The sequence below is a fragment of the Lepisma saccharinum genome, chromosome 9 (assembly GCF_977018435.1).
Source record: "Lepisma saccharinum chromosome 9, izLepSacc3.1, whole genome shotgun sequence".
Classification (NCBI taxonomy): domain Eukaryota; kingdom Metazoa; phylum Arthropoda; class Insecta; order Zygentoma; family Lepismatidae; genus Lepisma; species Lepisma saccharinum.
The window spans coordinates 83,839,769-83,865,467 of NC_139237.1; the positions used below are offsets into that span (position 1 = coordinate 83,839,769).

General features: G+C 38.6%; 2 protein-coding genes and 1 long non-coding RNA gene across 3 annotated transcripts in view; 2 read left to right on the top strand and 1 right to left on the bottom strand.

Annotated features, from left to right (window-relative positions):
• LOC145992201 (uncharacterized) overlaps positions 1-25,699 on the bottom strand; it is a 223,757-nt gene that overhangs the window by 67,946 nt on the left and 130,112 nt on the right. The gene's annotated exons all lie outside the window — the stretch shown is intronic.
• LOC145992784 (uncharacterized) lies at positions 6,160-12,627 on the top strand. Its single transcript, XM_083129182.1, has 4 exons — positions 6,160-6,288; positions 8,334-8,762; positions 9,720-10,168; positions 12,362-12,627. The coding sequence occupies exons 1-3, from the start codon at positions 6,219-6,221 to the stop codon at positions 10,163-10,165; spliced, it is 945 nt and encodes a 314-aa protein (XP_082985308.1). The 5' UTR covers positions 6,160-6,218; the 3' UTR covers positions 10,166-10,168; positions 12,362-12,627.
• The window catches only part of LOC145992785 (uncharacterized), a 36,259-nt gene continuing 28,316 nt past the window's right edge, over positions 17,757-25,699 (top strand). Inside the window, exons 1-2 of the mRNA XM_083129183.1 lie at positions 17,757-17,832; positions 19,536-19,958. Coding sequence (XP_082985309.1) covers positions 17,763-17,832; positions 19,536-19,958 — 493 coding nt within the window. The 5' untranslated portion in view covers positions 17,757-17,762. The remainder of the gene's footprint in view (positions 17,833-19,535; positions 19,959-25,699) is intronic.

Here is a 25,699-nt window from a genome sequence, read left to right on the forward strand (position 1 = left end):
TTTTAAGTAGGATTGGAGAAGAAGTGTACAATGAACAAAAAATCATTAACGGAAGAGCGTGTTTTGTACTTCAGAGTCGGTGGAAAGAAGAAAACAATTACAGTGATGATGTTGACTTATTTGTGGAACAGTTTTCCATCTCGACAAAGTTTGACAAGCTTTGAACAGACTGGGTTGTACAGAAGCAAACCTTGAAGTTGTAGCGCAATATTTTGGGCAGTCAGAACAAAAAATCTACAAAGAAAGCAAGTCGTGAGTATGACATACTTTTTTGTGATAAATGTGGTATCTCCGGCTTACATTTTTGACGGCTGACTTATGAGTCACCCTGTACATCTCAATGGTCACGCAACTAAAGCAAGTTTAGCAACTTATGTTCAGGGGTAGTGTTCAGTCAACCTCTAGCTTCATCTGAAAATACTGTAGGTCCAGTCTCGATTAGCTTATCTGTGCGTAAAATAGACTTCAAACTAAAACTGAAACAAACAAACAAAATTACCCTATGGAACGAAATCTGAAAATACATTTGTATTTTGCATTCATTGAGACACAGAAAGTGATAACAGACTAGCCTTAACATTGGTGGTGGATGGTGCAAAGATCTGGTGTCTGGATAGACTCTTACACTTTGTCCCAGGAATCTCTGGAGCAAAGGAACGATAACAAGTTGTGAATCGAGAGGGCTCGACCAATAGGCGCTTAGAAGGGAAGTGAGTGCAGCTACCAGTCGTTTGCGACGCCAACTCGCTTTCTCCCCTTCTTTACCGTTATGCACGGCATTTCTCCACAGATTCCAGAGACAGAATGTAGATTAGAAGATAAATTGAAAGGAGTAAACACACAGGAGTGAGGAAGTGAAGGAGAAAGAAGAGAAAACAAAAAATAAGGTACGAGGAAATTGAAAAGAGGGGGGAATGAAAATACAGTGAAGGAGAGAAGGTTCGTTGACCGATTGATTTGGTGTTTTAAGTCCACTTTATGCGGGACTGGACCTACAGCTTAAAGTGGGATCCGAACCACTATGTGCCTCCACCGGATATCGAACCCGGGACCCCTTGATTACAAGGCGACGACGCTACCACTGCGCCATCGGGAGGCCCTAAGGAGCAGAGGAAAAAGACAAGAAACAGAGAAAGATGGGAGAGAAGAGAAAGAGAAAGAAAACCGAAACGAGGGAACAAGAGAAAGACAAAAATCAAAAACAGAAATAAAACTACAACAAAAGACAAACAATCTTATGCATACCAATCCAACGTCTCAACGCATGATTTGGTTGAGTGCAGCTTTTGGCTAATTGTGACGAAATATGAGTTGTTATTAGATGAAGCTGATAAGAGATCGCAAAATACATATTACCACGCTAGGGCTTCAATCCGCGAGCTTCGATGGCGTGATCGAGAGTTAACACTTTGGCCCACAGAACAGGCTGCCAAAGTCAACAGCACAACAGCTTCAGATCTTTAATTTTTGTTGAGAAACAAGTAATGAGCATATCGACTTTTTGACTACATATCTCTATCTCGCTGTATCCTTCTCTCTCTCTTTCTCTCCCCCTTTATATTCTCGGTCTATGTCTATAACCTATCTATACCTATTTCTCTCTTCTTCACATTATTCTTGTCTTATTTCTCCCCTTTCTGCTCCTTTCGTGTCTTTCTCTCTGGCCTATTTCTTCCGTCTTAATATTTTCAGGCTACCTGCTTCTCCCTCTTCTTTCCCTGTCTAAACTTCTCTCTTTTCCTCTATCTGCTTCTTTCTCTCCTTCCCTGTCTCACCTGTTATTTTTTTCTCTCTTTCCCTGTCTAACATGTTCTCCTTTTCTCTCCTTCCCTGTATAATTTGTTCTCTTTTTCTCTCTTTCCTTGTCTAACATGTTCTCTTTTTTCTATCTTTCCTTGTCTAAAATGTTCTCTTTTTCTCTCTTTTCCTGTATGATATGTTCTTTTTTTCTCTCTCCTGTATAATATGTTCTCTTTTTCTCTCTTCCCCTGTCTAACATGTTCTCTTTTTCCCTTTCCTTGTGTAACATGTTCTCTTTTTTCTTTCTTTTCTTGTCTAACATGTTCTCCTTTTCTCTCTTTTCCTGTATAATATGTTCTTTTTTCCTCTCTTTTCCTGTATAGTATGTTATTTTTTCTCTCTCTTCCCCTGTCTAACATCTTCTCCTTTCCTCTCTTCCCCTGTCTAACCTGTTCTTTCTTCTCTGCTTATTCCTGTTTTTTCCTGTCCAACCTTCTCTCCTTTTCTCTGCTTCTTTCTCTTTCCCTGTCTAATCTTCTTACCCTCTCAGCTTCTTCCTCTCTTTCCCTGTCTAACCTTTTTGTGTTTCGCTTTCAATTTTTTCCTCTTTCTCTGTCTACAACTTCCTTCTCGTACTTCTTTATCATTTTCTTCTCTCTGTCTTTATCTTTCTCTCTCTCATTGCGCTATCAATGGATTATATGACCATGTCTTTCAACATACGAAAGGAACAGACTTATTCCTAGAATTGAAACAAGTGCGATCTTGAAAGTTTTTCCCACTGCTTTATTGTAATCAGCCAGATAAACTACAGATTTAAATTGGATCGAAATAATTCAACTAAATTTCTCCCGTGATCGTTCAAGTACAATGTTAAAACACAATCTTAGCTCTACCCATATGCAAAAAAAATTGAATATATGTACGTAATAAGAATTAGATGTAAATAAAATTCCCGCGAAACGCATTAAAATAGTTCTTGAAGGACACTGCTTATCACAACTTGATTTTCTCGACAAGTGTGAAGGACAACAAAAAAATGCAATTTTTAAAAGCCAAGTCCAAGGGGATTTGATAAAGAAATGACATTGGCGTCTATCATTGTGTTTTACAAGTGTATTCAGAAAAAGTGATAGTGTTAAAACATAACAATAATAATCTTGACCAAGATGACAATTAATATTATTAACCATTTTACTCTTTTTGCAGTGTGCTGGACTTTCGTTATCTTAATATCATCAAAGGGTTAACAGTAGCCTGAAAATTTTCCTGGAAATCTGATATTTCTGCACGTCACTGCTCACGTCATGAAAACGTAAGCCATACTGAAGAGAGAAGAACTTATGTCATATTGGCTAATATAATCAATAATATTCTAATGCCAAATTGGACTAGGATTTGTCATCGGAAAAAGGGATAGAAATAACAGACAGGGGGAAAAGAAAGACACACAAACAGAGAGAGGGGGAAAAGAGATAGAAATAGCAGACAGAGGATAAAAAAGAAAGACTCACAGACAGATACACACAGAGAGAGGGACAGAGAGAAGACGGGGGGTAATGAAAGACAGAGACAGAAAGGGGGGAAAGAATGACACACAAACAGAGAGAGGGGGAAAGAGATACAAATAGCAGACAGGGGATAAAAAAAGAAAGACTCACAGACAGATACACACAGAGAGAGGGGGGAGAGAGCAGACGAGGGAAAGGGATAGATATGGCAGACAGGGGAAAACGAGAAACAGAGCGGAAGAGGATAACGGGATATAAATAGCAGACAGGGGACAGGGAAAGAAAGAAAGACAGAGAGAATAAAAGAAATAAACGATGCGATAGAGAAAAAATAAGTGAAAGAGAGAGAGCTAAAAGGGATAGAAATAGACAAGAGAACAGACAAAGCGACAAAGAGAGGACAAAAGAGTAAGGAGAGAGGAGAGAAATGAGGCGATAAAGACAGAGAGAGAGAGAGAGAAATAATAAGTGAAAAAGAGAAGGAGAAAAGGTAGACACCAGACACACACACACACACAGATAGAAATCGAAAGACAAATACAAGCAATAATCGACAAGAAAGAGTAAACAAAGAACATGGTAAGTAAAAATTCTAGACAAAGTAAAACAGGAAGAAGGACAAGAGTGTAAGGAAGAAGAGATATGAGCCTTTATTCCAAGTCCACACCGATCCTCTCTGTACGTGAGTACAATCACGGGACTTACATAACAAACTACTGGATGTTTCTTCCACACAGACAAAACTCTCGTAATGCATCAATAAGATACCATATTTTAGAATTAGAAACAAAATGATTGATTTTGTTCAGATAAACCTAGCTGGTTCACTAGCTTTCTGATCAATCATTCATCTTGCATTAATCCATACTGCTATTGTGTTACTGAAGATAAGGTACATATTAACAAATTGCATTATCATGTGTGTGGAAATTTCCCTTACATATTTACAACTATAGAAATAGGGGGAGGGTTATTGACGCACTTAAAAAACGAAAAAAGGATAGACAGCATCATGAATCAGTCATGTGGATTTGTCACATACATTACGAATAGTGAAATATAATCCTGTGTCAGAAATGATTAACATCCTAAGACATCCTCTATCTCTGTCGTCAAATTTTCGACCCTCACCGAGCGAAGAGGGCGTCGGAGATGCAATCAGCTGCTTGCCATGTAGTCCTGCCCCTGAGTTGCCAAGGCATTCTTCATATCGTCGTCCGTGTCGAATGTTTGTTTGGTCATGAAGGGGAATACCGTACACAGAGAAAGCAGATACGTTGTAAAAATTACCATAAATTGGGAATTTGTGAAAACTTTTAGGGGGAAGTTGATGAATTAATGGGTGCATTAGGAGTGTGTGTTGATAAATCGCCGTCTACCTCTTTCGTATAGAGTGAATTTCCTGATTGGGAGAAATGAAAGGAAAATGTAGATTCCCACCATTAAAAGGGAAGAATATATCGCTCGATCCCGATAGCCCAAGTGAATGGACACTAAGATCTCAAAATTTTGCCAAACCTCTTGAATTGATGTGAACGATTTCGGTTACAAGCTGAATCTTTGTATATTATACAGTACATAGGCTAATCGGGAAAAAATTACTAAAGTCAAGAAATGCAAGTTTACAGCAGAACATTTATTTTTTGTAATAGAAAACATTACGTACATGATATACGTGTTGGATTATTACTGATTAGAATCTTCACACATGCCCAATATGAAATAATACATCTTTTTTTATTGATAAATCGAGAAACATTATACATAAATTTTCAGTTGTTATCAGACTATGCACAAATTATAACAACCTTGTTCAAAAGGGAATTAAAGTAGACTTCGGGCTTTCTTTTATAACATATAGCTCAATAATAAAAATACATATATTGTCATTGCCTAATCATTTAAATTCACAGTAAATTTGATTGAAGCTGTGTTTGTATTATATTATTTTTATCGATACTATGTATTTAAAGTCATTCCTTATTTACTCTAATATGGATTTGATATTTGTTCATCGTCTATTGTGCGATGTATAATATGTTTGTATCTGAAAGTATTTAGCAGTACTCTGTTGTGATTGTACTATATTGTGTTTGTATTTTGTTCTGTTACTTTTATCTTTTGCTTTGTATTTTGTAATATTGTAATTCTGTTGTTCTGTAGTTTTGTCTTTTTGTAATTTTTAAAATGTATATTTAATCTTTATTATAAATATTTTTAATATGATCCTTTGTAATTGGAACTATTGGTTCTGTTAAGGATCTTTTGCTAAATAAATAAATAATTGAATCAGCGTGACTTAAATAGGAGCAAGATAAAATCGCAGTTTGTGACTTAAGTGCTATTTCCCGAACACCCTAGATATAACGAACACCTGACTTACTTGACCTTAGGATATGTAAATTAGTTAGAAAAATAAACACACATCAAACAATGTTTACATTTAACCAAGAAGTACTTGTATGATTATTCTTGGGACTTATAGAACCTAAACTTAGCCTTGTAACATAACATTGATTTTTAATTAGGCTGAACGTTAACAAAAAAAAATGATACTTCACAATCATGCCATTTTTAAAACTGCAAGGAAAATACATAAAATTCACATAATACGCACACACACTCTCCGACAATTGATAAATGCAAGAAATCATAAGTGTTTACAAGTCTTGCATACAAATCAAGTTTCAAGAGTTGCTGTCATTGTTGTTATACAACTACTCAAATGTTGATCACGCAGTTATCTAACCGTTCGACAGGTCAAGACTGATTGTCGAACATGACAGTGAATTATAAGGATGTTTCAAGGAAATAGTGTATTGTTACTTGAAGGAGAAAACAAAATCTGTATTGACTGATGACGCACATTATGTGCTTATGAGCATGCGTTTTGAGAGGGGGTGTGTATATATATGTGTCTACTTAAAGAAAGGCCGAGCCACTTTTAGCTGTAGGCATCCGTCAGACATGTCTCCCCTGTTCAAACTTCTGTGCATTACTTTGATCCTAGCATTTGCTGCTCGTGAAATCAGAGCAGGTAAGAATTTGATATTTTCTGGTAATTTCATTATCTATCGATGAGATTTAGGAGCGTTCAACACGTTCTTGAAGCACGATGATATCCCTCCCCACAACTCTTGACTATTATCAATCTACACTAATCAATAACACGGTTCTTGTACAATTCCTCAGTTACAACAAACTTAATTAGAAATTGGATTCATATAATTAAAGAACCTTTGCTGATACAAGTTCTGACAAAGCTTCTATCTCCACCAAACACTCGTTTAACTAACTACACTTTCAACACGAAATTCCAGTTCTTGAAGCACGATGATGCACCTCCCCACAACTCTACAAGGTCAATTTTTTACAACAAACTTAACAAGAAATTAGATCGATATAACTTTAAGACTAAAGAACTTCCTTCATACATGTCCTCACAAACCTTCTTTGTCCACCACACACTCGTTTGACTAACTGGTCACATATATAATTTTATGCTGTTGGTGTTACGGAAGCTACTTTTTCGAAAATATGTATTACAAGAGATAAATGAAAACCTCAAAAGTCCGACAAAAATTACAGGACAGACTGTATACAGCTCAAATTTACATGAAATATCAACTGTTATTTATAATACAATCTTCTTATGGCTGCAATGCTGATCAAGTGAGCTTGAAAACGCCATTTTTGTCATTTTCAAGATAGTGCTTCCTATACACACTTGCCTCTGTCACGCTAAACCTTACAGAAATTTCTCGGCAAATGATAATTCAATATCTCTGTGCATGCTTACCGCACCAGGAAGTATACTAATGGAGGAGAAAGTTCAACAATGGCCTCAGTTTGCAGGCAGATTGGTGGTAAGGCCTTCGCAGTGGTTCATAAGTGACTGCACGTAGACCTAAAAGACTTATTCTTCTTTAGGTATACAGGAACTACTAACTCAAAGTTGAGAATATAAGTAGATCAGCCGTAGATCTGTACTAAAATGCAGAAAACTTGTGCAACCCTGCATACAGAAATCTATTAGAGAAACAAAAACAACAACAACAAAAAGTTTCATTCGACTCTCTCTTGTAGATATAATTGTTTCAATTTCTAAAGATCATAGCCTACTGTACAGACAAATGAATATGATGCACAATTTCAGTAAACGTACATTTGTGGGATAGTATACGTACATAACATGAATCTCCAGATATGTTAAGGAGACTTTGGCGCCTTCACTCACAGCCAGTACTTCTCCGTTAGGTTGCGTGTTACCATGTTTCTTGTCCATGCGCGCCTAGTTATATAAAACTGACTTAGTTTTATCAAGGGTTTTTAATAATTATTACTTTTAGTTTTGATTTTCAAAGGTTTTATGAGGGGTTCATTTCTTCAGGATAAGTTATACTGATGTTTGTATTATTTTAACTTGCGGACTGAAACTAGCTTTTAATATCATTACGGGTAAATGAACCAAGTAGTATTGCAGTACTAACTGTAAATGTTAGGATCCAGTTTCGAACACTGGGAAGCAACTACACTATATAGCCAAAAGTCATCGCACACCCAGTGCTGTTCATTCCAAAGATACCAGTCAGGTAACTAATAAGATGTTGGACCTCCCTTTTCTATTATTAGAGCATTTACTCTTCGGGACAGGCTTTCCACTAAGTTCGTCCTGTAGCCTCGTGAATATTTCATGGGTGGTATTTCGGTCGAGTGGGTCTGGCTCCAGTTCATCCCAAAGATGTTCTGTGGGGTTCCAGTCGGGGCCTTGAGCCGGCCAGCTAAGCACATCCATCAGATTGTCCTCAAACAACTATGCAGTAGACCCTGCTTTATGGGCAGGGGCATTATCGTGCTGATAGAGAAAAGGGCCCATTCCAAACTGTTGCCACAGTGTGGACAGCATGCTGTTGTCTAAAAGGTCCTCATAAACACCACTGTTCATGTTGCCATTGAGCAAAACTAATGGCCCGAACCTAAACTACAAATACAGCCCCAGACCATGCCGCTTCGTTCACTTGGGTGTCCTGTGACTTTTGGCTTTGTAGTGTATATAATGTTTAATTTGGTTTCTTCACGCAGAATGCAAACATTTCACCACCAACGATGAGGTCTACAGGTGGTACGAAGAAATCCGAGGATCTCAAGTGACATTCAACGTCAAAGCAGAGAAGGATGCAGTCATCAACCTGTACATAGACAAGGCTCCCCACAACCCAGCCTTAAACTATTACAGGATAGTGCTCGGCGGTGAGAAGAACACGATTGCGAACATCACCAACATGGGCCATCCGTCGACAACCGTGACGGTCAACGGAAGCTTCCTCAACGCCAACCAGTTCGAAACCTTCTGGGTGAAGAAGGAAAACGGATTGGTTGAAGTTGGCAAGTTCAATGAACCTACTCCTTTCATGATGATCGAAGACCCTGACGTCGTACCGGTGAACTATTTTGCCTTCCAAGGGGCAGACCACGATATTAATTACTGGCAGTATTGCCCGCAAGGAACAAGTGAGTATCGAATTTCAAAATGTGATTGTTAAGGCAAACCTAATTGTTATGATTCGTAAGGTTGTTGACCTAAAACTTCTGAACAAATACCCTTTAATGTACAATGGACTCTCTATAATTCGAAGTTTGGTTAATTAGAACAGAAGTTTATTCCCGTTGAAACCTTCTTTAATGACGTGGTTAATTCGAATTTTGGACTAGTCGAACATTTTTCCTACCCCCTTGAGGTTCGAATTAAATAATTCACAAATTATTTTAAAATCTTTTTTTTTTAAATACGTATAACTTACATTAGAGGTTTAAATTTAAACCTGACTCTTTGCATAAATAGCAAAAATTTGTAGTTCAAGAAGAGAAATTGACGTAAAAGTTGTACGTTTGGTAACAGAAAATAAAACATATTTTGTATTTCAATTTTGCATTAAAACTAATGTTAGGTAAACCTAGTTTTGTAATCCGTAGTTTTGGTTTAGAAAATAAAGCACCTAATGCTTTTATTAAGCTAGGTGAGCCACTGCTTAATGAAAATTGCCATTTTTTACAATTGTAAGTCCATATTTCATTCAATATTTTCATTAAAATAACTAAATATATATTTACATATATGATACTTTTTAGTACATACAGATCCGTTTCCTGGTTATGACACTACTGCATTGTCCCGGGGATCTCTGGAGCAAGGGAACGAAAACAAGTCCTCTGCGCAAGTAGTGACTCGAGAGGGCTAGTCTAATAAACACCTGAGAGAGGAAGTGAGTGCATGGAGGGGAAAACGCAGCCGTTGCTTTACTTCGCCCACTCGCTTTCTCCCCTTCTCTATCGTTATGCGTAGGCTTGCTCCATAGATTCCCGAGATAGAGTGTATAGTTGTTACGTGTTGGAACAAAAGTTGGCCCCAAAATGCAATTTATATCAGTAAAAGATGTAATAACAAGCGTCTAACATTGCTACTTGCAGTTTGTACCGAGTACACAACCATTGGAGATCTGGAATCCGTGACCAATAATCTTGAAGCCGTCCCAGGTACCCTGGCCCACCTGGATTTTCAAGTTCTACTTGGAGGACCAGCAATAACACTCAACGCGAGGCTTTGCGATATTAGTTTCCCATCGACCGAGGCGCCATGCTATCGAATAGAATTCGATAGTGGAGCGAATATTAACATCTACGAAGGCAGCAAGTTGCTCAGCACCCAGGGCAGTCCTGGAATCCCATCCAACGTCGAGGTGACTGGGCTCTGGATCGACGCCAGCGGCGACGTACTCCAGGTCGGTCTGGCGAACTCCCCAAATGTGCCCCTCGCTACAGCCAACATCACTTTGCCCCATTTGGAGGTCATGTACTACTCGTTCATTGGCGGTACACCGGACGAACCGGGCGTGTGGCTTGTGGACTGCGTTTAGAAGGTAAGAATTTGCTTTTTATCATGCCCAAACAGCATTGGGTAATGTTTACACGAACTTTAAACTTTACTCTTGTTGAGTGTAAGGTTGGATAATGTCACAGTGTTTTGAGGTAAGAAGTACCTCGAATGAAGTTCCTTAACAAAAGTGTGTAATTAAAAAAAAAATCAACAGAATAAGAATACATCAACTTACATAATGCAATGGGTTCTGATGTCCATTTCAGCTGGACAATGACACAAATTGACAGTGAACATGACAAAATGTAGGAAATAGAAAACTAAAGATAGATAAAACATATAATACGCAGGTCTGGCACACAGCGATGACACAACCCATGTCTGGCACATAGAATCATTCAGTATACGACAATTTTCGGAAAATTTTAGGATGCCAGACATCCAGAATATATTTCGGCGGAGTTCCAACCTCACTGTAAAGCCCGATCGCTCAAAGAACCAACTTCAAATTCTACTTTTGCCGTCGAAAGGCAGGGAGTGTCACATGAGCCCTTGAACCAATTGTATTGTTGCAGTCGCCATGGGGAGAGTAAATTCTTCAGGTATTCTGCTTTGCCTGACAGCAAAACAATTGACAAAAATGCATCCCCAACAAGGTCAAGGCCATTTGACATCGGCCTCGCGATGCCCGACGTCCGAGTTGAAGGTTGGCCTCAGCCTCCGAAATACATCTCGGCCTCAGCCTCGCAATGGTCCTGGAGGCTGAGGTCCGGCCTCTGGAGGCTGGACATCTCTGGATAAAGGCGCTTCAGAGCCTGCGTAACAGTCGCCACAGGGCATAATGGAACCATACGCAAAAGAACCTGCGCAGACCAGGGACTACCGCGCGGAGGGGAGGGGCAGAGTGGAGCAGGCTTCCTTATGGTCAGAGTTGAACGGAAGAAGGTGCGCGGAGACTTTTCGTCCAAGGTTCTTTCATTCACAGCGCATAACGGTTATGTTAACAAAATCTCGTTTCCCTGCTGGTCGCTTCGGGGAGAAGGGATTCTAAGGTTGCAGCTTGTTGCAGAAACAGTCGGGCAGCGGCAGGTATAATCGGCTGTTTTCTTGCAAGTTTCTTCGTAGGCAATCGCGGCAACAGGCAGAAAGGCGGGTACACCGTCGGAAGAAAGTTTGACTCGACTCGAACTGCTGAAATAACAACAACCGACACCGCAAATGGGACGTCCCGATGGCGCAGTGGTAGCGCTGTCGCTTTGTAACCAAAAGGGATTGGTTTGATTTATTATTTAGTGTCGCTTTTCTGCCACTTCTGGTTAATCGCGACGATGAGGATGAGTGATGATATGATGAAATTAGTAAAGGGACACTCACAAAGAACACCCTTGTCTGGGCCGGGATTCGAATTCGGTACCCCTCTAGTAATACCGCGGTGAGCTAAATCACCCCGGCTCGGAGGTTGGCTTAACAATGATTGGAAGTAGCTAGTTAATTGGAACGCAGTTATAAGTAACAGTTACTACTTTGAAAAGTAAGTATACTCTATTTGTGGAATCTGTGGAGCAAGGCTGCGCAGTGGCTAATGAACACGTGAGAGGAGATGTGAGTGTATGGAGGAGAAAATGCGGCTGCAAATACCAGCTGTTTGCAACAGCTCATACTGCTTTACTCTGTCCACTCGTTCCCTCACCTATTTTACCTTTATGGGCGGTTTTGCTTCTCCGCAGCTACCAGATACAGAGTGTATATTTGCTTCTTAAATCAGGAAGTAATACTATGAGCGTTTGAACTGCACAAGAAACACACAGCATCAGACAGCATAAATCCATTGTATTATGTATTTCAATTCATCCGTATGTTTTGAATAGAATAGTTCTTTCGCAGTCATAAAAAAAATATTTTCCACGCCAAGTGATTTATTAACAAATTACTGCCCAATCCTGTTCGTTATGAATACTTATTTGTTTCGACAAAATGAAAGAATTTTGGCAAGGTCTCCTTGCCCTGGTGATATCTCAGAACAGTTTGTAGAAAGTTCTCTCTCTTTAATAATGAAAACATAAAAATTTTACAAGACTAAATAGTTTGGCACAGTGAAGAAAAAACAGAGGATTATGTTTTTAAAGAAAATCTTACTACTGTTTTGTTTTGTAATCACATTACCATAAGTTATAAAATCTATTGTTATCTAAAGTTAACCAGTGTGCTCACAAGAATTATTTTTCTTTCTTTTCAGACCAAATAATTCAACAATTCCCGGCACGGATTAACTCTCGGAGTCATTATTTATTACTGCAAGAATTTATTTATTAATCTCACCCCGGAGTCAATATGAACTAAGTAACTAACTGTATTTGCACACAACACAGTCTGTTTTAATTGCCACCAAACCTAAGAAAGACATAGATTCCTTGATGTATGAGAAACATTTGGACATAAATCTATCCTTCATGTTCATGCTCGAATGTACGCAAGTGTCAAAATAAATGCTTTATAAATTTACGACTAATTGGTTAATTATTATACATACACAGCTTGCTTGGGTAGAATTTGTATGAAAAGGTCCACGAAATGAAACAAAGTGATATGATTTGAAGTGTGATACAAATATAAAGAAATACAGTATAACTAACCATATGTCATAACATGGCTTAAAAGTTGTAATTTAAATTGTAAACAATTCGGGTCTGGTGACTGTCAGTACTGAACCAAGACAAAAAAGAAAATAATGAAATGCACCTTGCCCATTTAAGATAGGGCAGATATAGCCAACAGTCCTATAACAAAAGTACAGTGCATTTTCAATTGTATGTTTGGCACATCAATACCATTAATAGGAAACATTTGTCAATCAGGTTAATTAACCTATTCCTTTCGTACCGATGTTCTGAAAGTAGTATGTTAATTTGAGTTCAACAATTTTCACTTATGAACAGATTTATAGAAATGTATTTGATTATGTGTTGATTGGAACGCATTAGGAAAAAAAAAAGATTTTATTCTGACAAACGTTGATTAACGAAACTGGATTATTCCTTTTCTGATCAAATCAGATTTCTTAGAAGATAATTACGTTAGATGTTAAGCCAAACAAGCACGGATCTGCCTAGTAACACACAGTTATTATTGTGTAACTGAAGATAAGGTGTATATATGAACAACATAGGATTATCTTGCATGTGGATAATTTCCTTACATATTTACAACTGTAGTAATAAGGGAAGAGATTACCTTGAAAAAAATGGGGCACACTAAGCTATGGATCATGTGGATTTAACACATACATTAATAATTGTGAAATAAAACAAAAAATGATTGATCAATATCCTAAGGACATAATTCCATGTAGTAAGGTGTTCTTCTATGTGTAATTTGGTAACTATAAGGGTGAGTCAAAAATTATCTACAGTTTTCATCATAACTTTCTTTAGGTTGGCCACACTGTCCACAGCTCTCGCATGCTAATAAGTGGTACTCTTGTGGTTACGTGGTCCAGGTTTCATATTATTCGCTCTATTTTTCTTTCTTTTATAACAGAGTAAACGTAGCCGTGCTGCTGGTAATGTGCACCAAGGGAAAACAGAGATCAGTGATCTAAAGCTTGTCGTGGACGATTTCGCACACAGAACTATGACTGACAGTGGCGTGCCCAGAATTTTCGAAAGGGGGAGGGGTTATGTACATTTTTTTTTAGTAGTCGGTCCTCATTTTACCACCTTATTCTACGTTTGACGTTCTTTTTGTTTAAGAATACTGTGCCAAAGGAGAGGGGTTATAACCCCAACCAATCCCCCCCTTTGTTGAATCTTCCCATCAGTGGTGGAGGTTGATGGGCGTCCTGCTCCCGCTTGTCCTTTTGTTTTTAAACCTCTCGATCCACTCATACACACTTCTACGCAGCAGAGCACTGTCCCCGATTGTTCTGAAAGCCTAAGGTGAAATTCAACCCCTGACACACCTTCGGAGCAGACAAACGTTCTCTGTTCAGCGTTGGTGCAAACTGCCAGCAGAGTGGCCTTGTTTACTCTGTTACAAAGGAAAGAAAAATGGAGCGAATAATATGAAACCTCGGCCACGTCACCACAACAGTAGTACCTTTCAGCACGCGAGCTCTGAAGGCAGTGTGGCCAACCTAACAAAAGTTATGGTGAAAGTGTAGATAATTTTTGACTTCCCGTCGTATAATCCCACATTACGTGCAAAATCACATACATGTGAAGGCAGAACAATGAGTTAGTGTCAGACGAAACTATGAACTTGTAATCTGTGAACTGTGTTAGTGAGCTGAGAATCCAAGCAGCTAAAATATTAAAATCCAACTATAAAATGAGGTTTTCCTGTACACATAAATCCCTAGAAAACTCACATTATTCCAATTGAAATGATTGATGTAATGTATGATATAAAACACATAGACACTTTATACAGACCGTTAGATGAGTGTCATCAAGACATATAATAATCATTCACATTATCTATAATTTTTCAATAAAAGTAAGTATTGAAAATAACTCATTGAATAACTGAGGAGATCCCAGTCTTTACGACTACATCGCTAGATTGTAGCAATATTCACATTTTGAAATCAATGTGTCATTTGGTAAATAACCAAATATCGAACTACGCCCGTGCTATATATCCTTTACAACATGATTTTTTTAAAAGTTGGACTTTAGTTATAATGTGCAAGGTTACAGAGGATCGCAACATCTGTCTTATTAATTTTCCAGCTATTAAAAACGATTCGAATAAAAATGTTAAACATAAAATTGCCTACATTTTTTCATGTAACTTGCTACTAAATCCCAAAACTGAGGTTATAAGCAGGGTCGTAAAAGATCCAGGAATTTTAAATAAATGCAATTTATTCAGAAAATGAAATCAGCAAGCGTAAAGGTTAGCGCCCACTGAGACGCGACGAAACACGGCAACAGAACTTCTGTTGTTTGCTTCTATTGAAATCAAATGGTGTAATCCCCACTATAGTGTAACCCACGAGTTTCTGCCGCGATCGGCGCGGCACAATGCGAGAACCAGTGTTGCTAATCCGTCCGATAGAAAAATCGCTACAGAGCGCCGAGGCACAGCTGTTACAGAAATCAGCTCTATCTAACGTTGAGTTTTGAACGCCATGCATTATAACCAGGGCTGGGATTGATATGTACAGACACGGACAGTTCTCGGTTGTAACACTCTCATTAACTTTCAATGGATTCGTTACAACCCAGTAGTGTTCGTGACTGTACATACATATGAACTAAAACTTCGCTAAATATGGACTAACACATGCGTAAAATCACCCAAAATTATGCAAATAAGAGTCTTCATAGTGATTCATTATTTGTGTGATTTCAAATAAAGTAAAAAAATATATTTTTCCATTGCATAAATGGACCTGGTGGCATTTTTACGTTTCACTCCCAATAAGCCCGTCCACACTGGTACTGGAACTGCAATGATATGTGATTGATACACGACTGACACTACCACTGGTTTGAGAACTAAGAACCTGCAAATGTGTTAAACCGCGACAATTGGACCACAAACACTCCTTAAGCAGTATTATTGCCTCTCTGTGATGGGCGACAGTCGGCTGCCTTTGTTGTACATTTACAAACGATGCCGGCTTTCGCAACAATAACAAGAATAAGAAGTTCATATATTGCCACGAGACAATAAGCCGCGCGGCTTTTTCCTTTGTTATAAACTTGTCACCCATCAAAGCATGCCAATTTTAACAAAGAAAGCAATATGCATCGCATTAGAAGCAAAAAATAACAGCTTCCGTCATACAATTTCTACAAGAACACGTGTCGGAACCGAGAGTTGAAATTCTCATGCATCCGCATAAGTTTTTTCGTTTGAGCAATTCTAAAGTGATGAAATATGAACAATAGTACTGGAGGCATTATGGAATTTAACGTTCACTAACCAAACACATACACTATCACATACACACACAGAATACACGCACACAACATCAAACCAGTCAACCTACATAAAATAAAAATATGGTGCTTCCAATCCAACAAAACTCACCACCACTTTGCCTTTCTTCTTCCGTGATATAATTAGTGCTTCATTAATACAGTTAGCAACACTAGTTACTAGCTAGCCAATGAACATGCACTGCATAAAAGAAGCAACCACTGCGTCATGCTATATTGCCACATTGCCTGGAGCGCTTTTCAATTGTTTTCATGATGTTTGCGCGAGTGTGTCCAGTAAAGAATGACGATTGGCAACAATGGCGAAGGTTGTCGAGCAGGGTAGAACACGTGATGGTGAGAGAGAGTGAGACGAAACGAAATTTGGGATCTGCGCAACGGCAAAGATATGTGTGTTGCACTCTACAGGAAAACGCGCGGAACCGACGCACGGAATTTCCGGCTAGAAGTCTGCAGGTTATCTAAAGAGCTATCGACCACTTAGACGCCGGAAGCGAAACATCCGTTTTGATGCCGCGCTTACGGCGTCTCATTGGGTGTCAAGTTTAAATGGGTTTTGGACCATAAGGAACAAAAAAAAAAAGTATTTCAATTCGGTCCAGCAACCTTTCTTCCGGATCAATTTAAATACGGTCCAGGAACTTTTTTAACGGGTTAACTTTAATACAGTCGGGAAAACTTTTCCCCGGATGAATTTAAATACCGTCCAGAAACATTTATCCCCGGATGAATTTAAATACGGTGCAGGAACCTTTTTTGCACTGAAACAATACGCAACTTGGACCGAATTGAAAATATGCCAGAAAAAAGGTTCCGGTCTTGTTGCGGAACCCAATAGAACTCATTAGAATTTATGGGTTCTTGGATCTTTAACAATCCTGGTTGTAAGGGACAGAATCTTATTTGGTTTCACTCATCTACGTTTGAACAACAAATCTTGTTGAGAAACACAACAGGTCAGTGTTGGTGGGGGGGGGGTGAGGGAGGCAGTTGCCCCTGCACTATGCTAAACCTTATCTACCAAGGGAAAGTAACTGTTCTTGCCCCCCCCCCCCGAGTTTCTTCACCTCTCCTCCCCCCAGGTTTGGAACCCAATCACCGCCACTGCAACAGGTTGATTGAATAAAAATATATATGGAACACGAAAATGTCGGTGAAGCTTTTACTTTAGCCATATTTTTTAAATATAGCAAATCACCTGTACTCTTAGGACACCCTGTCATACAAACGAGGAGAAAGTCACTTTCCACAATCCACAATCCTGCCTAGGGCGCCAAAATATATAGCTACGAGGTTGCTACACTGCTTTACCCCATAGCACAGACTAAAAAGTATAACTTAGTCTGTGCCCATAGGTTGTATACGGCAACGGAATAGTAAACACTTGTAGTGGAGAGACCGCATGGGACCAGGAATCCGAAAGGACGGCATCGCTGAGCCCTGTGCCAGTCGGGAATACGTTACCAAATTTCGCTTATGTACTCGTACATAGTTGGCAACAGTGATTAACTGGACTTTAGTGATTATGTAACTAGTCAGGTTCGCAACACTGTTGAAGCACCACATATCGGATTATCAATATTATCTTGAGATAACCGAAACCCCCACCACGTTTCCCATTGCTTCGTGATAAGATCTTCACTACAGAGAATCCATATATTTATTTTTAAAAAAATGGCGCACTACAATATGAGTTTGCTTGCTGTTCTTGCAATCATCCTATCATGTGTCGTCTTAAACTTCCAACCAGCAAAGGCAGGTGAGTTCATTAATGATTGAAATGAAGTATATTGATAGTTGATACTTTAATTGCAGTATAAAGTCTTAGTCTTAACATGATGACGTAATTTAGGAGTTATACTGTGTTAGAAACATACATGGCTTGACGTCATAGTGAAATTTGGCACAGAGTAACTGTAGGATGGTCTAATTTAAAAAACGGCGAAGCTCAAAGCGATGACCCCTCAGAATGAGGTTGCAGAGAGATTAAACAGCTATGTTCTCACTTAACCAGGCTGAAATTAAAATACTCAAGCAAGAATAAGTCTACCATACTACAGTTTGTGGAGAGGCCTCCCCGATGGCGCAGTGGATGCGTCGTTGCCTTGTAATCAAGGGGTCCCGGGTTCGATACCCGGTGAAGGCACATAGTGGTTCGGATGCCACTATAAACTGTAGGTCCAGTCCCAATTAGCCTTACTGTGCATAAAGTGGACTTAAAAAACCAAATCAATCCAAACCCTTTGTGGAGAAATAGATAGATTGTTACCAGTGGCTTATCCTGAAAATTTGACCTGGTTTACCGTAACAATTCTGATTTATTGTATATATTTAGTATACAACAACAATCTAGATCATCGTTTCTCAACCTATGGGGCGCGACCCACTGCTGGGTTCCGAGAGGACGTTTGGCGGGTCGCGAAGTCGGGCTCGGAAATGTATTTAATGTGTCTTAGAAACCTATTTCAATTAAATTACTAAGATCTCTCGGTAACGAGATTGAAACTTATTTTCCAGAAAGTTACAGTGAATTCAATGGATTCGAGGCCCATTTTGAAGTTTCAAACATGTTGTCAGTAAAAATAAGAGAGCAACTGTGTGATATCAGCTGTGATTCTGGCATTAAAACTACATTTTTAGGTTCAGACAAAAGTTTTGGATATATTTAAGAGGCAAGTACCCTGAACTCTCGGATGAGGCATTAAAGTTGCTCATGCCGTTCTCCACCTCATAGTTGTGTGAAAAAGCTATTTTCATCTCAGACCCCTACAAGTAATTCTCCCGGTACCCATTGTTATGAGTCCCACGAAGTGTAATATCCTTCAAGGTGGGTCCCGGACTGAGAAAGGTTGATGAATTAAGTACAATAGAAAAATAAACCACAATGCAGCCAAAATCTGACTGCTGTTAACACTCCCAGTGGCTAGGAACTTGTCATACCAAGTCATAATTGTATTTACGTCCGGTGGAATCCGTTCAAACGCACGTCTGAAACGTCTTTGAACGGAAATTGACGATTTCGTTTCCGAATACCACACTTCGCACTTCTATCTCTCTCTTGTGCTACCTTCATCGTTGCTAATTACTCAGCACTTCAAAAAAATAGTTGCTTTACATGATGCCGCAAACCACAAGGCTCTATGGCAAATAGTTTCATCACAATTGTAATTTGAAATCAGGGAGGTTTCATGTGGACACCCTGTATGATATGTGAATAATCAGCCAACCATACTATCCACATGTAAAAATAATACACCAGTAATGTACAGTCCTGTTCAGATAAAGTGGCACTTACAGCCTTATAAAAAGTGCCACTTTATGTGAACAGGAGTGTACCATGTCATTACCACACACTATTTCCAAGATTCACCAACTTTCCTCAAGTCCCATGAGTTCTTGAAACCGAAAGTCAATTTTCTGGTGTACCATGCTATGGATCTGTGCCTCACTTTTGTATTCCAGATTATTGCACAATCATTGAAACTGCTTCCAGGGATTTTACGTGGTATAAGGAACTCCGAGGATTGATGCTTCGATTCCAGGTTCAAGCTCGAGAAAACGCCGTCGTCAGATTGTACGTGGAATATCCATCAGTCGAAAAGTACGGATATTATGAAATCCTGATAAGTGATACGGTGGTTAGTATCACTAACATGAGTCATCCGTCCACCTCAGTGAAGGCTTCCGGCAACTTCCTGGACGAGACTCGGTATTTGGACTTCTGGATCAAGAAGGAAAACGGAAGCATTGAGCTTGGTAATGGCACCACCAGTGAGGATGGTTTCCTGAAGTTGGAGGATCCAGAAATAGCACCTGTCAACTACTTCAACTTCCCGGCAGCTGGCGACAGCAACGCCTCCTGGAAGTATTGTCCGCAAGGTAGCGGTAAGTGAAGATATGCTGACGTGCTTCGTCCATAACAGTTTCAGTTACACATCTGCACTCTTTATTGTAATCTAAGCCTTTCGTCGATAACTTCGTTCAGTAAGATCCAAAGGTTTTAATATTAGTTTCTAATCCTTGCTCGATTATTCTATTAATGTTTATTAGTACTTATTAATCCTAGATTTTGTCAATATAACTCTAATACCAAGTGAATACGTGTAGTAATGTTGAACACTTAACTATTCTGTACACTGTTTGAAGTTCAAAAGTTTGCTAAAGGCTTAAAATCTAAGAAGTATTTTCTGGAAGATGGGGGTATGTGGACAAATGCTAAGGTGCAGAACCAGTGGCGGCGATTAGGTTCCAAAACTAGGGGGTGAAGGTACCAAAACTGGGGGAGGGGAGCAAGGGGAGTATACTTTCCTTTGGTAGATAAGGTTTAGCATAGTGTGGGCGCAAAAGTCGCAAAACGTGAAGAGGCAACTGCCCTCCCTAATCGACGACACTGTGCAGAACTGTTCCTCATTCGTTATCTTTTATATGTAGAAACCTGTGACTTCAGTCGATCATTTTGTTCAGCAGAATCAGAAAGTGATAATATTGGTTTCAAGTTATAGATTACAATTAATACTTTATTAATTTTTTGTTAGTATATATATATATATATCTATCTTGTATTTTCTTACCATAAGTCTAGTAGGATTATAATAAGTGTAATCATGTTAAACATCATGGCTGCTCAATAGATATGATTTCAACTTCAAGACAGTGTTGCAATATGCAGATTTTAATCATCTGCACAAAAATAATCCATCGATAAGGATGCCACCACCGGATATCGAACCCTGGACCCCTTGATTACAAGACAATGACAATGTTCATCTTCAAATATCTTTCAAATATCATTAATTCTAACATGTATCTTTTGTGAAACTAAAAGCTTGCACAGTCACGGTCAGTTTTGGATTGTAACAACCACATTCACTTTCAATGGGATAATTACTAAGCATACATTTCCGTGACTATACCTAGCTATTATCAAGACATATCCAACTGTACCAGGCCAATTAAGTATCTGCTAAGTTTGGCTAAAATAGTATAATGAATAAATTTAGGGTAATAAGTTTGTAAGACAATAAGGCCTGCACAATTGCAAAGCCTCTAATTTCATCACACTCCCGTTGGATCCTTGAACAAGAATATGAAGTTTGAGAATTGTGGTTTAGGAAGTTTAAGGGAAGTTCCAAGAAATTCATTCATTCATTCATTGTTTTCTGCCTAGTTGGCAGGTTTTTCACTGCAATCTCCAGCTTTCCCTATTCTCCGCCTTACGCTTCGTAATAGCATACGACCCAGTTAATTTAATATCATCCATAAGCTGATATATCTTTCTTGCACGGACTTTTCTTCCTTCAACCATTCCCTCCAAGGCATCTCTTAGCAGGCAGTTCCTTCTTAGACAGTGTCCTAACCAGTTTCTTTTCCTCTTCTTGATGGTCTCCAGTATAGATCTTTTTTCACCAACTCTTTTCAGTACGGCTTCGTTTCTTACCTTGTCCGTCCATTTTACACGCTCCATTTTTCGCCATATCCACATTTCAAAAGCTTCGAGTCGTTTCTCTTCATTTCTTCTCAACGTCCAGGTTTCTGCACCATATAGTGCTACACTCCACACGAAACATTTCACTAATCTCTTCCTTAGACCTATGTCCATGGGTCCACAAAAACAATTTTTCTTCTATTGAAAGCTTCTTTTGCTATTGCGATTCTCATTTTCACTTCTTGTTTGCAGCTCATGTCACTGCTTATAGTGCATCCGAGGTACTTGAAGCTATCCACTTGCTGGATTCTTTCACTGTTTGCTCTCACATTAATATTCCTTCGTTTCCGTCCTATAACCATTGCCTTTGTCTTCTTTACATTAATCTTCATCCCATACTGCTCACAGCTGCTGTTTAACTCTTCTAACATACTATTTATGGTTATTTCATCCTCAGCGAATAATGCCATGTCATCAGCAAATCTTATGCAGTTTATTCTTCTTCCTCCCAATTTGACACCTCCTGTTCCCTGGAAACAATTTTTCACTATATCTTCTAAATAGATATTAAACAAAGTAGGCGATAGGCAGCATCCTTGTCGTACTCCTCTTCCAATTACACAGCCTTCTGTCATTTCGTCTCCTGTTCTCAATTTTAACTCGTTGATTCATGTATAAGTTGCTTAGAAGTCTCCTCTCTTTCCAATCTACCCGAATTTTCCAGAATTAACTTAATTAACGATTTTGTGCAGAAGAAAATATTATGACCTTATTCATCACTCGCAGAATCAAATACATATTGCAAGCGTCTAGCTATGCGCTTGTTTTGGGGATGTTTTGACGTCATCCATCAGGCAATTAAATGAGAGCTGTATCATGCCAGATCTTCTACATAGAGTAAAATATAAACTACGCGTACAAAAGCAATGGAATGACCGGTGCAAAAAAGAACTACAAAATACTATAAGTGGCATGCTCAAATCAGTAATTAAAGACCTTGGTATCAAAACATGAATCTGTCTCGGGTAGTGGTTGTTTTTATATTAATAATTCGTAAAGGTCATGGTTTAGTTAATCAGCATTTACCACGTTTACAAATTGTGTCCTAAACTTCCTGTCAGTACGGAGAAGCTATACAATGGCTCAATCATTCATTTTTTCATTACCACTTAAGACAACAATATCGAGACATTATATTTAAAAATTCATTACACGTTCAGGTTCCATTTCCGATATCAATCTCTATATTAATCTCTGAGCCTCGTCCTGCAGTTATTTGGACACTTTATAGTTTCGAAATAAAACATCGGATTACAATCTAATTTTAAACACTCATGACCCTCACAATTATTTAGACGTCATACTATCATAAGACCAGAATGGACAAATTCACTCAGTAAGAAGCCAATAGTGTTTCGAAGACATTGGACGTTAGTAATCATGTTGGAACATATCATATATACAGGGTAATTCAAAATGAATGGTGCAACTTTATACAGCTATTATGACGTTACTATTTATGATAGAAAATCAGACAAGGCATCAATATAAAGAAGAACTCTGGAAGTTTTACTCACATTATAAATATTCAACACAGGAACCACGTGTAACGGGTAAAAGGTCCAAACGATAATCAAGTATTTGCTATGCACGAGACAGCAAGTCGTTGTCAATGGTTTCGAAGGCACTAACAATTCGAACTTGTAACTTTGGCAAATATTTCGGAAGGGTGAAACATGAATTATTACCGAAAAGCATGCGGAAATATCTTTGCACCATTGTGATTGAATCAGTTATTGATAGTTCCAATACACAATACACCTTCCACTCGTCATTAGCAATTTTGAGACACTGGCGATCCTGGTGGAGCATCGGCTAAGCAGAATAAGCCCGCTAAGTGGGAACAAAACTTCCAGAGTTTTTCTTTAAATTGATGCTTTGTCTGATTTTCTATCATAAATAGTAACGTCATAATAACTGTGTAAAGTTGCACGATTCATTTTGAATTACCCTGTATATATAATTACTTGTGATAAATAGTATCTGAACTCTGCAACTTTGGCTAGCAACCGCAAGAATACGTGGTGTGAGCCAACCAAATGACGAAGACGACGTCATGCAGAATCTGAATATAGACGCTGGTAGCGGGTAGCGGTTGGGGGCAGTTCATCCTTCACTCCTTGAGCCGGTAGATCTGGTGTTCCCGGATCGATTTATCTTCGTAGATAGTATTTATATTAGGCTTAAGTTTATAAATTGCTTTGTTGAATATTGAACAAATTATCATATTGGTTTTAAGCATGTAATGCTATCATGATGATTTACAGGCTAGGATGAAATTACGGTGTAAATATCCAAACCCCTTTTTTTTAGTTTCATTCTCAAAGTCTAAGAAAATGCTTATCGATCTTTTTAAACACAATCTGATTAGGGTACAGTTTTAAGTCTTGTCTATTTGAATTATTGTTATGATTAAAGATATAACCTATGATTGGTTAGTAACTCTACTTAGAATGGTTGAATGGGACATCATGTTGTGACAGCAGATCTTAATACAAAACTAAGCACTAGTTTTGGTTTGTCAATTTGCAATATAAATACACAAATTAGTTTTGTACAGTGGGATCCTTTAGTATTACCGTGCAAATTGTCCATGACTATTTTCATTAATTTTTCTCTTACATCCTATGTGGTTTTAAGCGTTGTACTTTTCTGTATGCTGGTGTAGAAGTTGTCAACAGCTTGTTTTGAGTTTTATTTTAATTCTTGAAGGTTTTATTGGGTCAAATAAAATGCACAAACATGGTGATGGACAATTTGCACGGTAATACTCATAGATCCCACTGTACCTCCCATATTTAATATTCCTCTATCTCTACCTTAATTTCCACTGGTTAGGTAGTTACATTGTCAGTCAGTCTGTATAATAGTAGGGGAATTTATTATTTATTCCAAGGGTATATTACAAGGAAGAGTCAAATGAAACCTCAATTTGTTTGTTTTCTTATCTAGTACATTTCTGTATGTAGGGTTGCACAGGTTTGCTGCATTTTAACACAGACCTATTTCTGATCTACATATACAGTAGACTCTTTAATTCGAACTCCAAGGGGACACGAAAAAAGTTCGAAATATCTAAAATTCGAATTAACAAGAACATCATATCATTAAAGATGATTTCAAGGGATACGAAGTTCTGTTCGAATTACCGACTAATTCGAATTATTCAAGTTCGAATTAAAGAGCCCACTGTATTTTCAACTTTGAGTTAGTATACCTTAAGAATAAGTCTTTGAGGTCCACGTGCAGTCACTTATGAGCCACTGCGAAGGCCTTTCCACCCATCTGCCTGCGAACTGAGGCCATTGGTGTGGTAAGCATGCACAGATATATTGAATTTTCATTTACAGAGAAAGTTCTGTAAGTTTTAGGCTTACAGAGGGCAAGAAACCAACCTTCTTCACTGGTGCAAGTGTGTACTGGAGTCGCCATCTTCAAAATAGCAACAATGGCGTTTTGAAGCTCACTTGGTTCGTGTTGTATCATTGAGGTTGTTTTGTAAATAAGAGTTGATACCTCATGTAAAGTTGAGCTGCCCTACAATTTCTATTGGACATTTACGGCTTTTATTTGACTTGTAATATATGTATGTAGTCCAAGGTGGTGACAATGTCTAATGCAAAATGTGAAGTGAAACCAAAAACGTCTGTTTTTGATTTGCTCTTTTCTTTTTACCCAGGATGCATCGAATTCAATACAGACGAACCACATGCTCTTGAAGCAATATCTGGAACTAGTTCTAGACTTAATTTTATCTTGTTTGGTTCTGTGCATGATGATCAAAATGCGCTGATCCAGCTATCGGAGAGAAGCTACCCGGGATATGCAGCTGTTGCTTACACCATAGAAATAGAACATGATGAAGCCGTTTGCATCTACAAAGGCAGCCATCTTCTAAAATGCACTCCAGTGTCTAAGGCCGAAAACAAAGTACGTTGGATAGACGTCACCAGCAAACAAGTTCAAGTCGGCAGTGGAAATGATACGGTGATAGCAGAAGGTTCCGACGAAACCCCGCTGAGCGTATCGTATTTCTCCTTTGCTGGTGGCACTACTTACGATCCTGTGTACTGGTATACTGACTGCCCGGTAAGTTATTTTTTTGTGTACAGGGTGATCAGACTGTACTGACCCGAAACAA

Excerpts from the sequence above, each read along its gene's own strand:
- LOC145992784 (XM_083129182.1), top strand. The coding sequence starts at position 6,219 with ATGTCTCCCCTGTTCAAACTTCTGTGCATTACTTTGATCCTAGCATTT. Across the intron at positions 6,289-8,333 it reads TGCTCGTGAAATCAGAGCAG|AATGCAAACATTTCACCACC; the intron begins GTAAGAATTTGA and ends TTCTTCACGCAG. Across the intron at positions 8,763-9,719 it reads GTATTGCCCGCAAGGAACAA|TTTGTACCGAGTACACAACC; the intron begins GTGAGTATCGAA and ends TGCTACTTGCAG.